Genomic DNA, 13,999 nt, shown 5'->3' with positions numbered 1-13,999 from the left:
ATATCAATTAGGTCTATTTGGTCCATATTGTACATTAGCTCTGTTGTTTCTTTGTTTATTTTTTGCCCAGTTGATCTGTCCATTGATGAAAGTGGGGATGTTGAGGTCCCCATTATTATTGTATTGGAGTCTGTGTCTCCCTTCACATCCGTTGACATTGCTTTTAAATAGCCAGGCACCCTGGTACTGGCTACATGTACATTTACTATAGTCACGTCTTCCTGTTGCATTGATCCCCTAGTCATTACATAGGACCCTTCTCTGTCTCTGTTAACAGTTTCTGCATGGAAGTCTCTTTTGTCTGATATCAGGATGGCTCCTCCTGAACTTTTTTTGTTTTCCATTAGTGTGGAATATCTTTTTCCATCCTTTTACTTTCAGTCTGTGTATATCTTTATTGCTGAAATGTATTTCTTATAGGCAGCATATGGAAGGGTCTTGTTTTTAAATCCACTCAGCCAGTCTGTATCTTTTAAATAGAGAATTTAGTCTACTTACATTCAAGGTTATTATTGATAAGTAGTGACATGGTCCTGCCATTTCCCCACAGGTATTCCTGCTGTTTGTTTCGGCTCTCCTCTGTATTTACTGGGAGCTTTTCTGCCTCCACATTCTATTTTTTTTTTTTTTTTTTTACAGGCAGAGTGGACAGTGAGAGAGAGAGAGACAGAGAGAAAGGTCTTCCTTTTTCCATTGGTTCACCCTCCAATGGCCGCCACGGCCGGCACACCACGCTGATCCGAAGGCAGGAGCCAGGTGCTTCTCCTGGTCTCCCATGGGGTGCAGGGCTCAAGGACTTGGGCCATCCTCCACTGCACTCCCTGGCCACAGCAGAGAGCTGGCCTGGAAGAGGGGCAACCGGGACAGAATCCGTCGCTCCGACTGGGACTAGAACCCGGTGTGCCGGCGCCGCAAGGCAGAGGATTAGCCTAGTGAGCCGCGGCACCGGCCTTCCATGTTCTTTCATGATGTTTATTTTCTCTCTCCATTTCCTGGTGTAGCACATCCTTGGTTACCGTTTATAAGGCTGGCCAGATGGTGACAGATTCTTCCAATTTTTGTTTGTTTTGAAAGGTCTTTATTTTTTTAAAAAGATTTTATTTATTTTATTTTATTTGAGAGGTAGAGTTACAGACAGTGAGAGGGAGAGACAGAGAGAAAGGTCTTCTTTCCGTTGGTTCACTCCCCAAATGGCTTCAATGGCTGGAGCTGCGCCAATCTGAAGCCAGGAGCTTCTTCCCGGTCTCCCATGTGGGTGCAGGGGCCCAAGGACTTGGGCCATCTTTCACTGCTTTCCCAGGCCACAACAGAGAACTGGATTGGAAGTGGAGCAGCTGGGACTAGAACCAGCGCCCATATGGAATGCTGGCACCGCAGGTGGAGCATTAACCTACTGCACCATGGCACTAGCCCCGAAAGGTCTCTATTTTATCTTCAATTAAAAATGAGAGCTTCAGTGGATATAGTATTCTGGGTTGACAGTTTTTTTTCTTTAAGGGCTGGACTGTTTCTCTCCATTCTCTGCTAGCCTGTAGGGTTTCTGATGAGAAATCTGCTGTCAGTCTATTTGGAGCTCCGTCAAAGGTAATCTGGCATTTCTCTCTTGCACATTTTAGGATCTTTTCTTTGTGCTTTACTTTTGAAAGTTTAAGAATAATATGTCGTGGTGAAGATCTTTGATCGTGTCTATTTGGGGTTCTGCATGCTTCCTATACTTGGAAGTTCATATCTTTGTCAAGATTAGGGAAGTTTTCTTTATAAAGTACCCAGTCTCGGGTATTTTGTTATAGGATCTGAAAAGGGACTAATGCTCAAATGTTCCTTACTGGTGTACAGAAATATCACTGACTCTTATATAGGCCTTATACCTGGCAACACTGGTAAAATGACGTTAATTCTAAATGCTTTCTTCTGGATTCTTTAGGACTTTCTATGTGTAGAATTATGTCACCTGAAAGCGTAATTTTACTTCTTGAAAATCTGCGTATGTTTTTTCTTGCTTTATTCCTTTGGCCTGAACCTACAGGGTAATGTTGAATAGGAGTGGTCAGTGAGGACATTTCGCCTTGCTCTTGATGTTAGCTAGAAGGACTGGTCAGTGAGGACATTTCGCCCTGCTCTTGGTGTTAGCCAGAAGGACTGGTCAGTGAGGACATTTCGCCCTGCTCTTGGTGTTAGCTAGAAGGACTGATCTTTTACATTAAGTGAGATCTTTGCTGAGAAATTTCCTTTTATTCCTGGTTCACTGAGAAATTTTTTTTAAATATGAAAATATGGGGCTGCTGTTGTGGTGTGGCAAATTAAACTGCTTCCTGCAACGCAGGCATCCCATCTGGGTGCTGGTTTGTATCCCGGATGCTCTGCTTCCGATTCAACTCCCTCCGAATAGCTTGGGAACAGCAACAGAAGAGGGCCCAAACGGGCCCTGCTACCCATGTAAGAACCTGGAAGGGGCTCCTGGCTTCAGCCTAGCCCAGGCGTGACTGTTGTGGCCATCTAGGGAGTGAGCCAGCAGATGGAAGACTTCTCTCTCTGTAACCCTTTCAGTTAAATAAATAAATCCTTTTTAAAAAGGTGGGAATTCTGAATGTATGTCCTGGCCTATTGAGACTGTCATGGAGTTTTTTCTTATTTGTGTTAAAGGTTTAGCCACATATGCATTCCTTATATTATCCCTACTTAGTTGTGGTATATTATCCCTTTGTATGCATCTGGATTCAACTTGCTAATATTTTGTTACAGATTTTGTTTGCATATTTTTCCTCTTACAGTGTATTTTTCGGGTTTTGATACCAGGACACCAAGAGCTTCATTAAATGAGTTGAGAAATACTCCTTTTCCTTATTTCTGAGGCAGTGTGTGTGTAATGGATATTATTTCTGCCATGGTGCTTGACAGGTTCATTAGTAAAGCTATTTGGACCTGGACTTGTGTTTTGGGGATATGTCTTTCTTGCAAATTCAAGTTTTCAAGAATAGATATAAGAATCTTCCACCTTTCTTATTGTTCCATTTTGGTTAATTTATGTGTTTTAAAATTAGATGATAGCATTTTTATTGACAAATAGGATGGGTGAAGGTCGATATGGATGGCCATCAGGTCACTCAGCCGCTAGTGTTGTTCAGACTTTCTGTGTCCTTAGCGTTGCTTCATTTTCTTCAGATACTAAGAGAGCAGAGTTGCAATTTCTAACTGTAATTGTGGATTTCCTTTTTTTTTTTTTTTTTTTTTTTTTTTTTTTTTACCTCATGTATTTTGAAGCTCAGGTTATCAGTTATATACATGGGATTATATATTCTTGACAAAGTCATCTCTTTCTCCTTAAGAAATTTTCCCTTTTATCGCTGACATCATTCTTTGTTCTGGAGTGTACTTTGGTGTTGGCATATCCATTACTGTTATGCTTAGTGCTTGCATGGATTTTTCTTTTCTTTTTTTTCTAACCTGTATATATGTTCATATTTAAATGCACTCCTTGTATAATTTTGTTAAATCTATTTTTTTACTTGTGTATAACATTTCATTTTAAAATAGTTTGGGTCCACTGGAATGTTGTGACATTACTCCAGAGAGTTATTATGTATTCCACATCCAGTTTGCTTAATGATCAACATTTCACATTAATAAGACACAATTAATAACCCAGTATCCATACATTATTTCTTTCAATTTTTAAAATTTATTTATTTATTTTATTATATGAAAGGCAGAAACAGAGAGTGGTATCTCCCATCTACTGGTTCACTCCCCAGTTGCCTATAACAGCCAGGGCTGGGCCACCCTGATGCCAGGAACACAAACTCAGTCTGGGCCTTCCGCTGGGCGGCAGGGACCCAAGCACCCGAGCTGTCACCGGCGGCGTCCCGAGGTGTGCACTAGCAGGCAGCTCAGCCCTCAGCCGCGCACCATTAACTAGTGGATTGCTCAGATGTCCTCGATCTGTGTCTAATGCCTAGTTCTCCTGTCCCCGGAGTTTATCTAAGACAGCACATCGCATTCAGCTCCTCTCGCCTGTGACATCACCTCAGTGTTTCAATCCTTTACTTTTTTTTTAAATACAAATTTTATCTTCCTTTTTATTTATTTGAAAGAGTTACAGTAGGAGAGCAAGAGGGGGAGAGAGACAGAGACAGAGAGATAGAGACGGAGAGGTCTTCTATCTGCTGGTTCACTCCCCAGATGGCCACAATGGCCAGAGCTGAGCTGATCTGAAGCCAGGAGCTTCCTCTAGGTCTCCCACGCACGTGCAGGGCTGCACCCGCTTGGGAGACCAGGAGAAGCACCTGGCTCCTGGCTTCGGATTGGCGCAGTGCTGGCCGTAGCAGCCATTTGGGGGGGTGAACCAACGGAAGGAAGACCTTTCTCTCTGTCTCTCTCTCTCACTGTCTATAATTCTACCTGTCAAATAAATAAATAGAAAAAAAATTTTAAATGCACATAAGTATCAAAATATAAGAAAGAGAGATAACTGATGGTAAAAGGAGCCCCATATTCTTGACCAGATCCGCCTCGATTGGAGCTCCATAAAACTTCTCTGGGGCTCAGTGCTGCAGGCTCTGATGTTCTGAGCTGTGGTAACTCTTGAACAAATGTGTCATTTTCCCTGTGTGCTCAGGACAGTCTCCAGAGACGTCCGTGGCGTTTTATAATCTTTACCACTTATGCTTCCATCAGGGAAGTGAATGACCTCTTTAAAAAATTAAATTCTATTCTTACTCATTTAAAGACATTTTCAAATTTTTATATTCCTTTCTTAACTTCCGACAGCAAATTCGCTGCCCAATTGTTCTTTTCTGAGGATATTGATTTCAATTTTATTTTTCTCAGAATATGTGTATTATGTGTATTTCAGAATATCACCTCTTGAGTGGGAGGTCCTGACATTCTGTTCATAGTCCGGGTTCTGTGCTTGTCTCTAGTGCACACTTATGGGCACCCCTTTTGGAACCACCTCACATGTTGCCAATGTGGGGTTCTTGTCTAACGGTGGCACCATGCACACTGCAGCTCCTGTCACTGAACAAGTGGGCAGACCTGCCCAGATTCCATTTAATTTGACAGGTAGAGTTATAGACAGTGAGAGAGAGAGAGAGAGAGAGAGAGAGAGAGAGACAGAGAGAAAGGTCTTCCTTCCATTGGTTCACTCCCCTAATGGCCGCTATTGCCAGCGCTGCGCTGATCCGAAGCCAGGAGCTGGGTGCTTCTTCCCAGTCTCCCATGTGGGTGCAGGGACACAAGCACTTGGGCCATCCTCCGCTGCCCTCCTGGACCACAGCAGAGAGCCAGGCTAGAAGAGGAGCAACTGAGACTAGTACCCGGCACCCCAACTGGGACTGGAACCTGGGGTGTCTGCACCGCAGGTGGAGGATTAGCCAAGTGAGCCATGGCGCCAGCCCCAGATTCCATTTCTGAAGGTGTGCAGCTCTGTGTAATTGTAATTACAGGTGCTTACCACAGTGCTTTTGGCTTTTTTTTTATTTATTTATTTGAAAGGCACAGTTACAAAGAGGCAGAGGCAGAGAGAGAGAGAGAGAGAGAGAGAGAGAGATCTTCCATCTGCTGGTTCATTCCCCAAATGGCCACAGTGGCCGGAGCTGCACCAATCCAAGCCAGGAGCCAGGAGCTTCTGAGTCTCCCATGTGGTTGCAGGGCCCAAGGACCTGGGCCATCTTCTGTTGCTTTCCCAGCGGCATTAGTAGGGAGCTGGATAGGACGTGGAGCAGCCAGGACTCTACCTGGCACCCCTGTGGGATGCTGGTGTTGCAAGTGGCGGCTTCACCTGCTGCGCCAGGACACTGGGCCTTGGCTTCCTCTGTTGGATGACAGAACTCCGCCCTCGCCAAGAGCTCTGAGCCTTGGCTGTCCCTCTGCTCCCTCCTCAGATAGGGTACTTTAGGCACCATCACTGCTGTCTGCTTTAGAGTCTCCTAGTTTATCTCTGTTCTGGGTCTGACCCATATCCACGTTACCTCTTTCTGAGTGTGCATGTTTATGTGTGTACCATAAATACACATAGTGTTCAAAGTGGACAGATGTCCTTAAATTATGACCTTATCGGGGCTGGCGCTATGGCGTAGTGGGCTAAGCCTCTACCAGTGGAGCAGTCATCCTATGTGGGTGCTGGTTTGTGTCCCGGCTGCTCCTCTTCCCATCCAGCTCTCTGCTGTGGCCTGGGAAAGCAGTGGAAGATGCCCAAGTGCTCGTGCCCCTGCTACTGGCTTCGGGTCAGCCCAGTTCCAGCCCATGCAGTCATTTGTGGAGTGAACCAGTGGATGGAAGACCTTTCTCTCCGTCTCTCCCTCTCACTGCCTGTAACTCTACCTCTCAGATAAATAAAATCTTCTGAAAAAATTATGGTCTTACAATGTTCATATTCACAGGCACTGTGAGGGGTGAGTAAATCTTTTTTTGCCAAGGACTGTTAAGATATTCATAACATCATCCGCAGGCCACGCAGCCTTATTAGTTTAAACGTCCGTCTGCTGTGGGTTTATTTGTGACTTCTGAGTGCTGCCTGCAGGTGCCTTGACAGGGCCAGAGCACATGATCTCACAGGTCTTACCTGGCCCCAGGAGGCTCTTTCCATTCCTACACAGATGTCTGAAACTCTCACAAAGGTGTGACTTTGCATCCTTTGTAGATATCCCTACAGATCCTCAGACTAAATTTACTTTTACTTTTTATGTAATGATATATTTTCCTGTCTTTTTTTTTTTCATTTTCTATTTTGCTAAAGAAAGCCTATGTTTACCAAATGATAAAAAATTACTTTGTAAAATTTCCTTCCATCACTTCTACTTATTTATTTTACATCAGAATACCCCATTACTATCTTATGATATTATCTACCAGTACTATTTATTATTTTTATTATTTAACCATTAAATTGAAAGTGCACATTTGAAAATATATTAGTTTGGCCGGTGCTGCGGCTCACTAGGCTAATCCTCTGCCTGTGGTGCCAGCACCCTGGGTTCTAGCCCCAGTCGGGGCGCCGGATTCTGTCCCGGTTGCCCCTCTTCCAGGCCAGCTCTCTGCTGTGGCCCGGGAGTGCAGTGGAGGATGGCCCAGTTCCTTGGGCCCTGCACCCCATGGGAGACCAGGAGAAGCACCTGGCTCCTGGCTTCGGATCAGCGTGATGTGCCGGCCGCAGCGCGCTGGCCTTGGCGGCCATTGGAGGGTGAACCAACAGCAAAAAGGAAGACCTTTCTCTGTCTCTCTCTCTCTCTCTCTCTCACTGTCCACTCTGCCTGTCTAAAAAGAAAAGAAAATACATTAGATCCCCATATAAGTTTCACTTCTGAATTGTTTGGTAGTGTCTCACCAGAAGCAAACTGTGTTGATTCTGTAAGTCTACAGTGAGTTTTCAACCCTAACCAGAGTTCCTCTAATAGTTTTTCTGGTATGTTTCATGTTGAGTGCCTCCAGGGGCAGTTTTTTTTTTTTTTTTTAAACAAAAAGAACAGTTCCACAGACTATTTTCATGATGAATAGAAAAGCAAGTAGGATTCAGACTTATTTCATCACGAGTGAGGTGTCCGAAAGGCACACTAATTCCTCCCTCGGCTTTTTCATGTCAGGCCTGCGAGCCCCATCAGGAGACCGAGAAGCCCTCCAGCCCTGGAGTCGAAAGCCTGGAAGTTGACGTGTTCCCTGAAGATGTTTGTCTGACTTCACAGACTCCCCAAAAGGTGACTTTCCCTGGATGTCGCCCATCCACAAGACAGCCATGGGCGACCGCTGCCAGAGCTGAACCTAACCAAGGCCCGGGCAATTCTCTGTTGTGGGGGGCTTTTCTGTGACTTTGGGGTCCTGAGCCGCATTCTCGGCCTCTTCCCACTAGATGCCAATAGCATCCCTTGGCTGTGGTGAGCAGGATGTCTCTAGATATTACCAAATATCTCTGGAGGAAAGCGTCCGTGGGCACCACTGGCCTGCGCCTGTAATCACGCAGTCCAGGCGGCTGACAGTGAGTCTCAGCAAAGCCGTCTTCGCACCTGGTTTCCAGCACTAGGGCCGGGAGGCTCTCAGGGTTCTGCTCCGTATTCAGGGAAGAGTGAGTGCTGTCTTCACACGCTCGGCCGGTCGTCTGCCGTGGACCGTGGTCAGGCAGCTGTCTCCTGGCGTCGGGCTGGTCAGAGAGCGCGGGGAAGCGCGCTCCGGGAGGGCTGCTCTCCTGCACCCCTTAGACCTGGAAGACGGGCTGGGTGGCTTCATCCCGAGCAGCTCGGACCGTGAGCCGGCTGTTCTCCGCTGAGGCAGGGTCCAGTGAGTGCCCCCTTTCCTTTGCTCTGGTGTGCAGAAGGCTGACAGCAGCAGTGTCCTCTCGGAGTGCAGCACCATCGATCTCCAGGAGGCCTTCCGGTGGTTGGCAGAGACGGCTCCCAGAAAGCAGCCGGACAGGTGCTTGCCCAAAGGTAGGTGCCGGGGCTCCTGCGCGCAGCACACGGGGTCCTCGCCTGAGGTTCGTGTTCTCTGAAGCTCTGTGGTTTGGGTAGATGCCCTCTTCTGTTTCTACGGGGGCCACAGCAAAGAGAGGGCGTCTGCAAATTTAGGGTCCAGGTGGAGGGGAACTCCTTTTTGGTGGGCTGCACTCACACCAGCCAACAGGCAGGATAGACACTCTTCAGAGAACTGTCATAGAAAGCCCACTGGGCCAGGGGGTCTGGCACTTTGTGAAGTCCCCCATTTATTCATCATCAGGATGCATCTGAAGCCATTGACCGAAAAGACAAAAACGCGGCCATTTTGGTTAGGCCCTTCAGTTCAGCGGAAGGGTGGGTCAGGTTCCAGGGCTGGCCTCTCCACTTAGTGACCGGGTGCCTCGTTCAGGGGAGCTAACCCCTCTGCGGCTGCCTCATTCACAAAATCACTGCAAAGCGCTGCTGCGGGCGTTGCGTGGGTGAATGGCAGCCACGTAGAGGAGCTGTGTACTGAGGAACCCGTATGCCTGAGCCCCTGAGCCCCTGAAGCCCTGAGCCCAGGAGGTGCCTGCTTTCAGATGCCTTCATTGGTCCTCGATTCCAACACAGACATGGACGGTTTATTTGTGTCTGTCTCCCGAGGAGGTCCTTCAAAGGCCAGCATTGTCTCTCCAGTGTAGGGAGGCCAGCTCAGCAAGTGTTGGTAAGCATGTAAATACAACGTTTAACGAATGAATGAATAAATTAATCTAAAAATTAGAGAGGTCTCTTTAAGTGTGGGCTTGAACTGGGCCCCGAAGGAATACGAAGAGTGGGCTTTCCTATTTCCAGCCCGAGTGCAGGACAGACGCCAGGCTGAGGGTTCCCAATGGGCCACAGCTCTCCTAACTGACGTCTGGATGGATCCCCCAGGCGTGCACAGGAGGCCCCCGTGGAGGTGGGGGAGAAAGGTAGCTTCTACAAGGAGAGAGGTGCAGGATAAATAAAGAAATAGTCTGTTAGTAGTATTTTTTTTAAAGATTTATTTATTTATTTGAAAGTCAGAGTTACACAGAGAGAGAAGAGGTTAGAGAAAGAGAGAGAGAGAGGGAGAGAGAGAGAGAGAGAGATCTCCCATCCACTAGTCCACTCCCCAATTGGCTGCAATGGCCGGAGCTGTGCCAATTCGAAGCCAGGAGCCAGGAGCTTCCTCCAGGTCATTCACACAGGTGCGGGGGCACAAGGACTTGGGCCATCTTCTACTGCCCTCCCAGGCCATAGCAGAGAGCAGGACCAGAAGTGGAGCAGCTGGGACCTGAACTGGCACCCACATGGGATGCCAGCACTGCAGGTGGTGGCCTCACCCGCTACGCCACAGCGCCGGCCCCTGTTAGGAGCACGAACCTGCTGATGTTCTGAGAGGTGGAGAGAGAACGTGGCAGAGTGAGGAGCCCTCGGGTTGTGGAGAAGTTGAAGAGAACATGAGCGGAGTGTGTGAGGACCAGCAGGGTCTGCAGACGGGCAGCAGGGGACGAGGTGATGTGACCCACGGGGAAGGCACAGCAGGGGACGAGGTGTGACCCACAGGGAAGGCACAGCAGGGGACGAGGTGATGTGACCCACGGGGAAGGCACAGCAGGGGACGAGGTGTGACCCACGGGGAAGGCACAGCAGGGGACGAGGTGTGACCCACGGGGAAGGCACGCGTGTTGAGCACGATGCTCGGCCGTCTAACTGGAACATGCATTTGCAGTTACCTGTGAATGTTTCTGTAACGTGGCAGATTCTTTCCTGTGTGGCTTGAGAGGCTCACAAAGCCTGTGGCCACCCCTCTCTCGTTCCCTGCAGTCCAGTGGACACCGTCTGTATACTGTTCCCCAAAAGACAGCTGCACGAGAGCCATGAGCCGGCAGGGTACGTGAAGGTGCCCACGTGCCGATGCCACTGAGCTGGCACTGCCTGTCTCTGCGGAACTCGGCCAGCTTCCTTCCTGCAAGTGGTACTGCGTGGCAGTCAGCCGGGCAGCGAGGCCCTGCCTCACGCATCTGTCACTCTCCTCGCAGAACCACTGGGCTGGCCTGACCATGCCTTTCTTAGTTGGCACCAGACAGCAAGTGGAAACATGAAAGTCTCTTCACGGCCGGGGCTCGGAACTGGCACACCGTGACTTCCACTGCACTCACCTGGATCAGCCATAGACTGGGGCTGGCTCTGTGGTGCAGCGGGTTACCCCACACCAGAGCCTGCGGTGCCGGCATCCCATGTGGATGCTGGTTCGAGATCCACTTCTGATCCAGCTCCCTGCTGATGTGCCTGGGAAAGCAGTGGAAGATGGCCCAAGTTCCTGGGCCCTGCACCCACGTGGGAGACCTGGAAGAAGCTCCTGGCTCCTGGCTTCGACCTGGCCCAGCCCTAGCCATTGCAGCCATTTGGGGAGTGAAACAGCAGATGGAAGACCTCTCTCTTTCTCTTTCTCTTTCTCTGTCTCTCCCTCTCTCTCTGCAGCTCCGCCTTTCAAAGAAAGAAATCTTTTTTAAAAAATAGGGGAGACTGCAGACGACACGGGTAAGGGTATGAATATAGGACGGGACGAAGCACGGGGCTATTAATGCGTTGTACTGCGGGATGCTAATGATGGTGCTACTTCTGGTCCCCTTCAGGCCTGAGTTCCTGTTGCCCATGCTGCAGCGTGGACAAGAGAAAGTCCCCCTGGGCCACTTGGTGGAACCTGCGCAAAACCTGCTACCAAATAGTAAAACACAGCTGGTTTGAGAGCTTCATTATCTTTGTGATTCTGCTGAGCAGTGGGACGCTGGTAAGTGACGGTGGCCTGGTGGGGGCCTTGAGCGTCAGGGAAGCCTGGGGGGAAGCTGCGTGTTGGCCTGGTCTCCTGCGGCTATGCATGTGGCCTGCCAGGTGGAAGCAGGATCTGCACCGCACGTTGGCTCAGGGAGCAGAGTTTTGCACAGCTTCTAGGATTCCACTCCGACTAGGAAATCCCCAAGCCAAGGATGGTTTGCCTATGGGGAAAAGTAACTCAAGCCAGGACTGTAAGTTGACTTCTGGAATCTGACTCCTGGGTCCCGGCCTCTCCATCTACCTCTTATTCTTGGGAGATTTCTAGACATTTTCCCTATATTCTACATGTTTCCTCCTCTAGACAGCAATGCTCCTACCCTCTCTTTTCTTGAAGGCCATGTGCTGCTTCCCCAAAGGTAAAACACAGGATCAGAACAGGACGCAATAAGTTGCCTTGAGATTTCTCACCACCCGTGATCCCTTGAATGGCAGAACAAGGCGCTGTCGTGTTCTGTGCATGCTCTCTGCATCAGGGGGTGGTGCGAGTGCCAGCGAGACTTGAGAATAACTGAACCCATTCACCTCCACAGCCGTGGAGCCGTGAACTTCGGCTCTCTGTACCTCCTGGCCCTTCCAGCCTCCCCACCCAACCCTAGGGGCAGTATCTCCTCTCTTATCACCGGCCTGCTTCCCCCCCCCCCCTTCCTCCCCTTTGCACCCTCCCTCCCTCCTCTTCTCTCTTGTGAACTAAACTCTCCTATTACCTGTTCTGTGAGCCGTGGGTTCCCCCGCACTTGCAGAGACAGATCATTTCACGGTAGGTCTCTCCACGTGGAAAGAACAAGGAGAGGTCTTGCTCCCCATCTTACTCCTCTGCGTTAGTGCCTCACCCCTGTGAGATCTCCCGGTGGCAGGAGATGAGCCCAGTGGGGACGGGACCAACACGCACCCCCTTTATCTACTGCCCACCGCGTAGACTACTCCTCAGACAAAAGAGCACATTTCCCTGACCCGTCCCAGGAGTGGACTCCCTTGGTTGGTTTTGATTGCCGATTCTTGGTCTGTGGTTACTTGTACTCTCCTGGTTGTTCACATTTTTACAAGCGGTCTACTCTCATCCAAGGGATGCTGGTTGTGCTGATGCTGTTGTTGTTTTCATCCCACAAAGGGACCAGTGCTGGTCAGAGAGAAAGCAGCGGTCTTGTCGAAAGGTCAAGGACACTGTCCTGTGGTGCCATGGAGAGAGAGTTTATAATCAGACATGGCGTGGGGCACACAATCCTGGCTCTCATCTGCTTTCAGAGAGGCAAGTGCAGGCTAAGCAGGGCAGGACTGGACACACATGCAGAGGGTGCCCGGACAGTGGTCCAGACCACTTCACTGTGTGTGCTTGTAACAGGAAACATCTAACGCATTGCCAACACATGTGGTCTATGGGCCAACAGCATCAGCGTTACTTGAAAACTTGTCAGGAATGCAGTCTTGGGCCCGCCCCGAACCTGCTGGGTCAGAATCTCATTATAGTAAGTCCTTGGGTGATTAAGGGCTCATTGGAGTTTGAGAAGCTCTGCTGTGTAGTCTTGGGGGCCCGGCTCAGCACACAGGAGTCACTCAAGTGCACGGTCTGTGAGCCAACCCACGCTGGCTGGCCCGCTTGTTCCTGGCTTCAAAAATGAGTCCCCAGCTCCACTCCGTTTGTCCTCAAGAGCAAAACAGACGAGCCCCTGGTCTCCAGGAGCTTGGAGCCCACCAGGGAGGGTCGATGGGGCAGCTCAGGCCAGCTCACAGTGACATGCTCAGAGACGGGGCGCGGGCACGGGCACCCAGCCATCTCGGTGGAACAGGAGTGTCCTCCAGAAGAGGTCGGCAAAGCTGAGATGTTGGCTGAGGAGGAGCCAGTGGGGTGGAGGAGATGGCGTCCTTTGTCCCGTCAAACCCCGTTGGTAGCTGAAAGCAAGCTGGTTGTACTCAGACATTCTGTTGTCCTTGGTCCCCAACAGCAGGACTGGTTTCCCGCCTGTCTTCAGTGTGTGCCCAGGTGTCTTCATCAGAGTTAGTAGCAGGCCCCGCCTCTGTCCTTTGTTTCATGCCCAGTCACTCTGTAAAGGCCAGACAGATTGTGCCCAAGTTGTACAGACCCTGCAGAATCGTACACACAATGCTGTGGGTGAGTGAAATATTTGGATGTAGCATCAAAAAGAGCCTCAGAAGACCAGGGAGTCTCATTTTTATGAGTCCAATGAATAACTGTTTAATACTCAAAGTAATTTATGTGAGGAGCTCTAGTCCAGCATTTCCCGAACACTGTACGGCATGGCAAGCACACCAGACACCATGGGCAGCACTGTGGTGAACGGCCACACTGTCTGGTGAGAGGTTGGGCCTGAGGCATTTGATCTGAGTGTTGCAGGCACGGAGAGACACTGCGGAGAGCCCCTGCACCAGCCAGGGGCGGCTGTGCCACTGAGTGGTTCTGGAAACGTTGCCAAGGCTCACTTGACAAGAGCTGAAAGGCTTGGGGTGCCTGGGAGACGGCGTGCGGATCCGCAGGGGAGACGTTCGTGTGTACGGAGGGCCGGGAGCGGGGCTGGGGGACCTGGAGACCACAGAAGCCTGTGCGTGGGGTTTTCCTTCTCCACTCTCATTGGCTCAAGGAACTGATTCTGCTAGAAAAGTTTAGTCCTGATACCTTTTGAGCAGAACTGTAGCACCAGAGAGAGGCTAGTTTTCATCGCATACACAAGACAGTTTTTAAGTCAGGCAGGATCTCTTTACGAATATTCAGCCTGGCCTATGGT

General features: G+C 49.6%; 1 protein-coding gene across 1 annotated transcript in view; it reads left to right on the top strand.

Annotated features, from left to right (window-relative positions):
• The window catches only part of SCN11A (sodium voltage-gated channel alpha subunit 11), a 117,246-nt gene that overhangs the window by 78,914 nt on the left and 24,333 nt on the right, over nucleotides 1-13,999 (top strand). The window contains exons 16-18 of the mRNA XM_089331376.1: nucleotides 7,581-7,691; nucleotides 8,303-8,417; nucleotides 11,063-11,217. Of these exons, the coding sequence (XP_089187502.1) occupies nucleotides 7,581-7,691; nucleotides 8,303-8,417; nucleotides 11,063-11,217 (381 nt within the window). The remainder of the gene's footprint in view (nucleotides 1-7,580; nucleotides 7,692-8,302; nucleotides 8,418-11,062; nucleotides 11,218-13,999) is intronic.

This window comes from Oryctolagus cuniculus, chromosome 4 (genome assembly GCF_051225735.1).
Source record: "Oryctolagus cuniculus isolate XC-2025 breed Fujian yellow rabbit chromosome 4, ASM5122573v1, whole genome shotgun sequence".
NCBI classification, from domain to species: domain Eukaryota; kingdom Metazoa; phylum Chordata; class Mammalia; order Lagomorpha; family Leporidae; genus Oryctolagus; species Oryctolagus cuniculus.
This window is presented reverse-complemented; position numbering and strand designations above follow the sequence as displayed.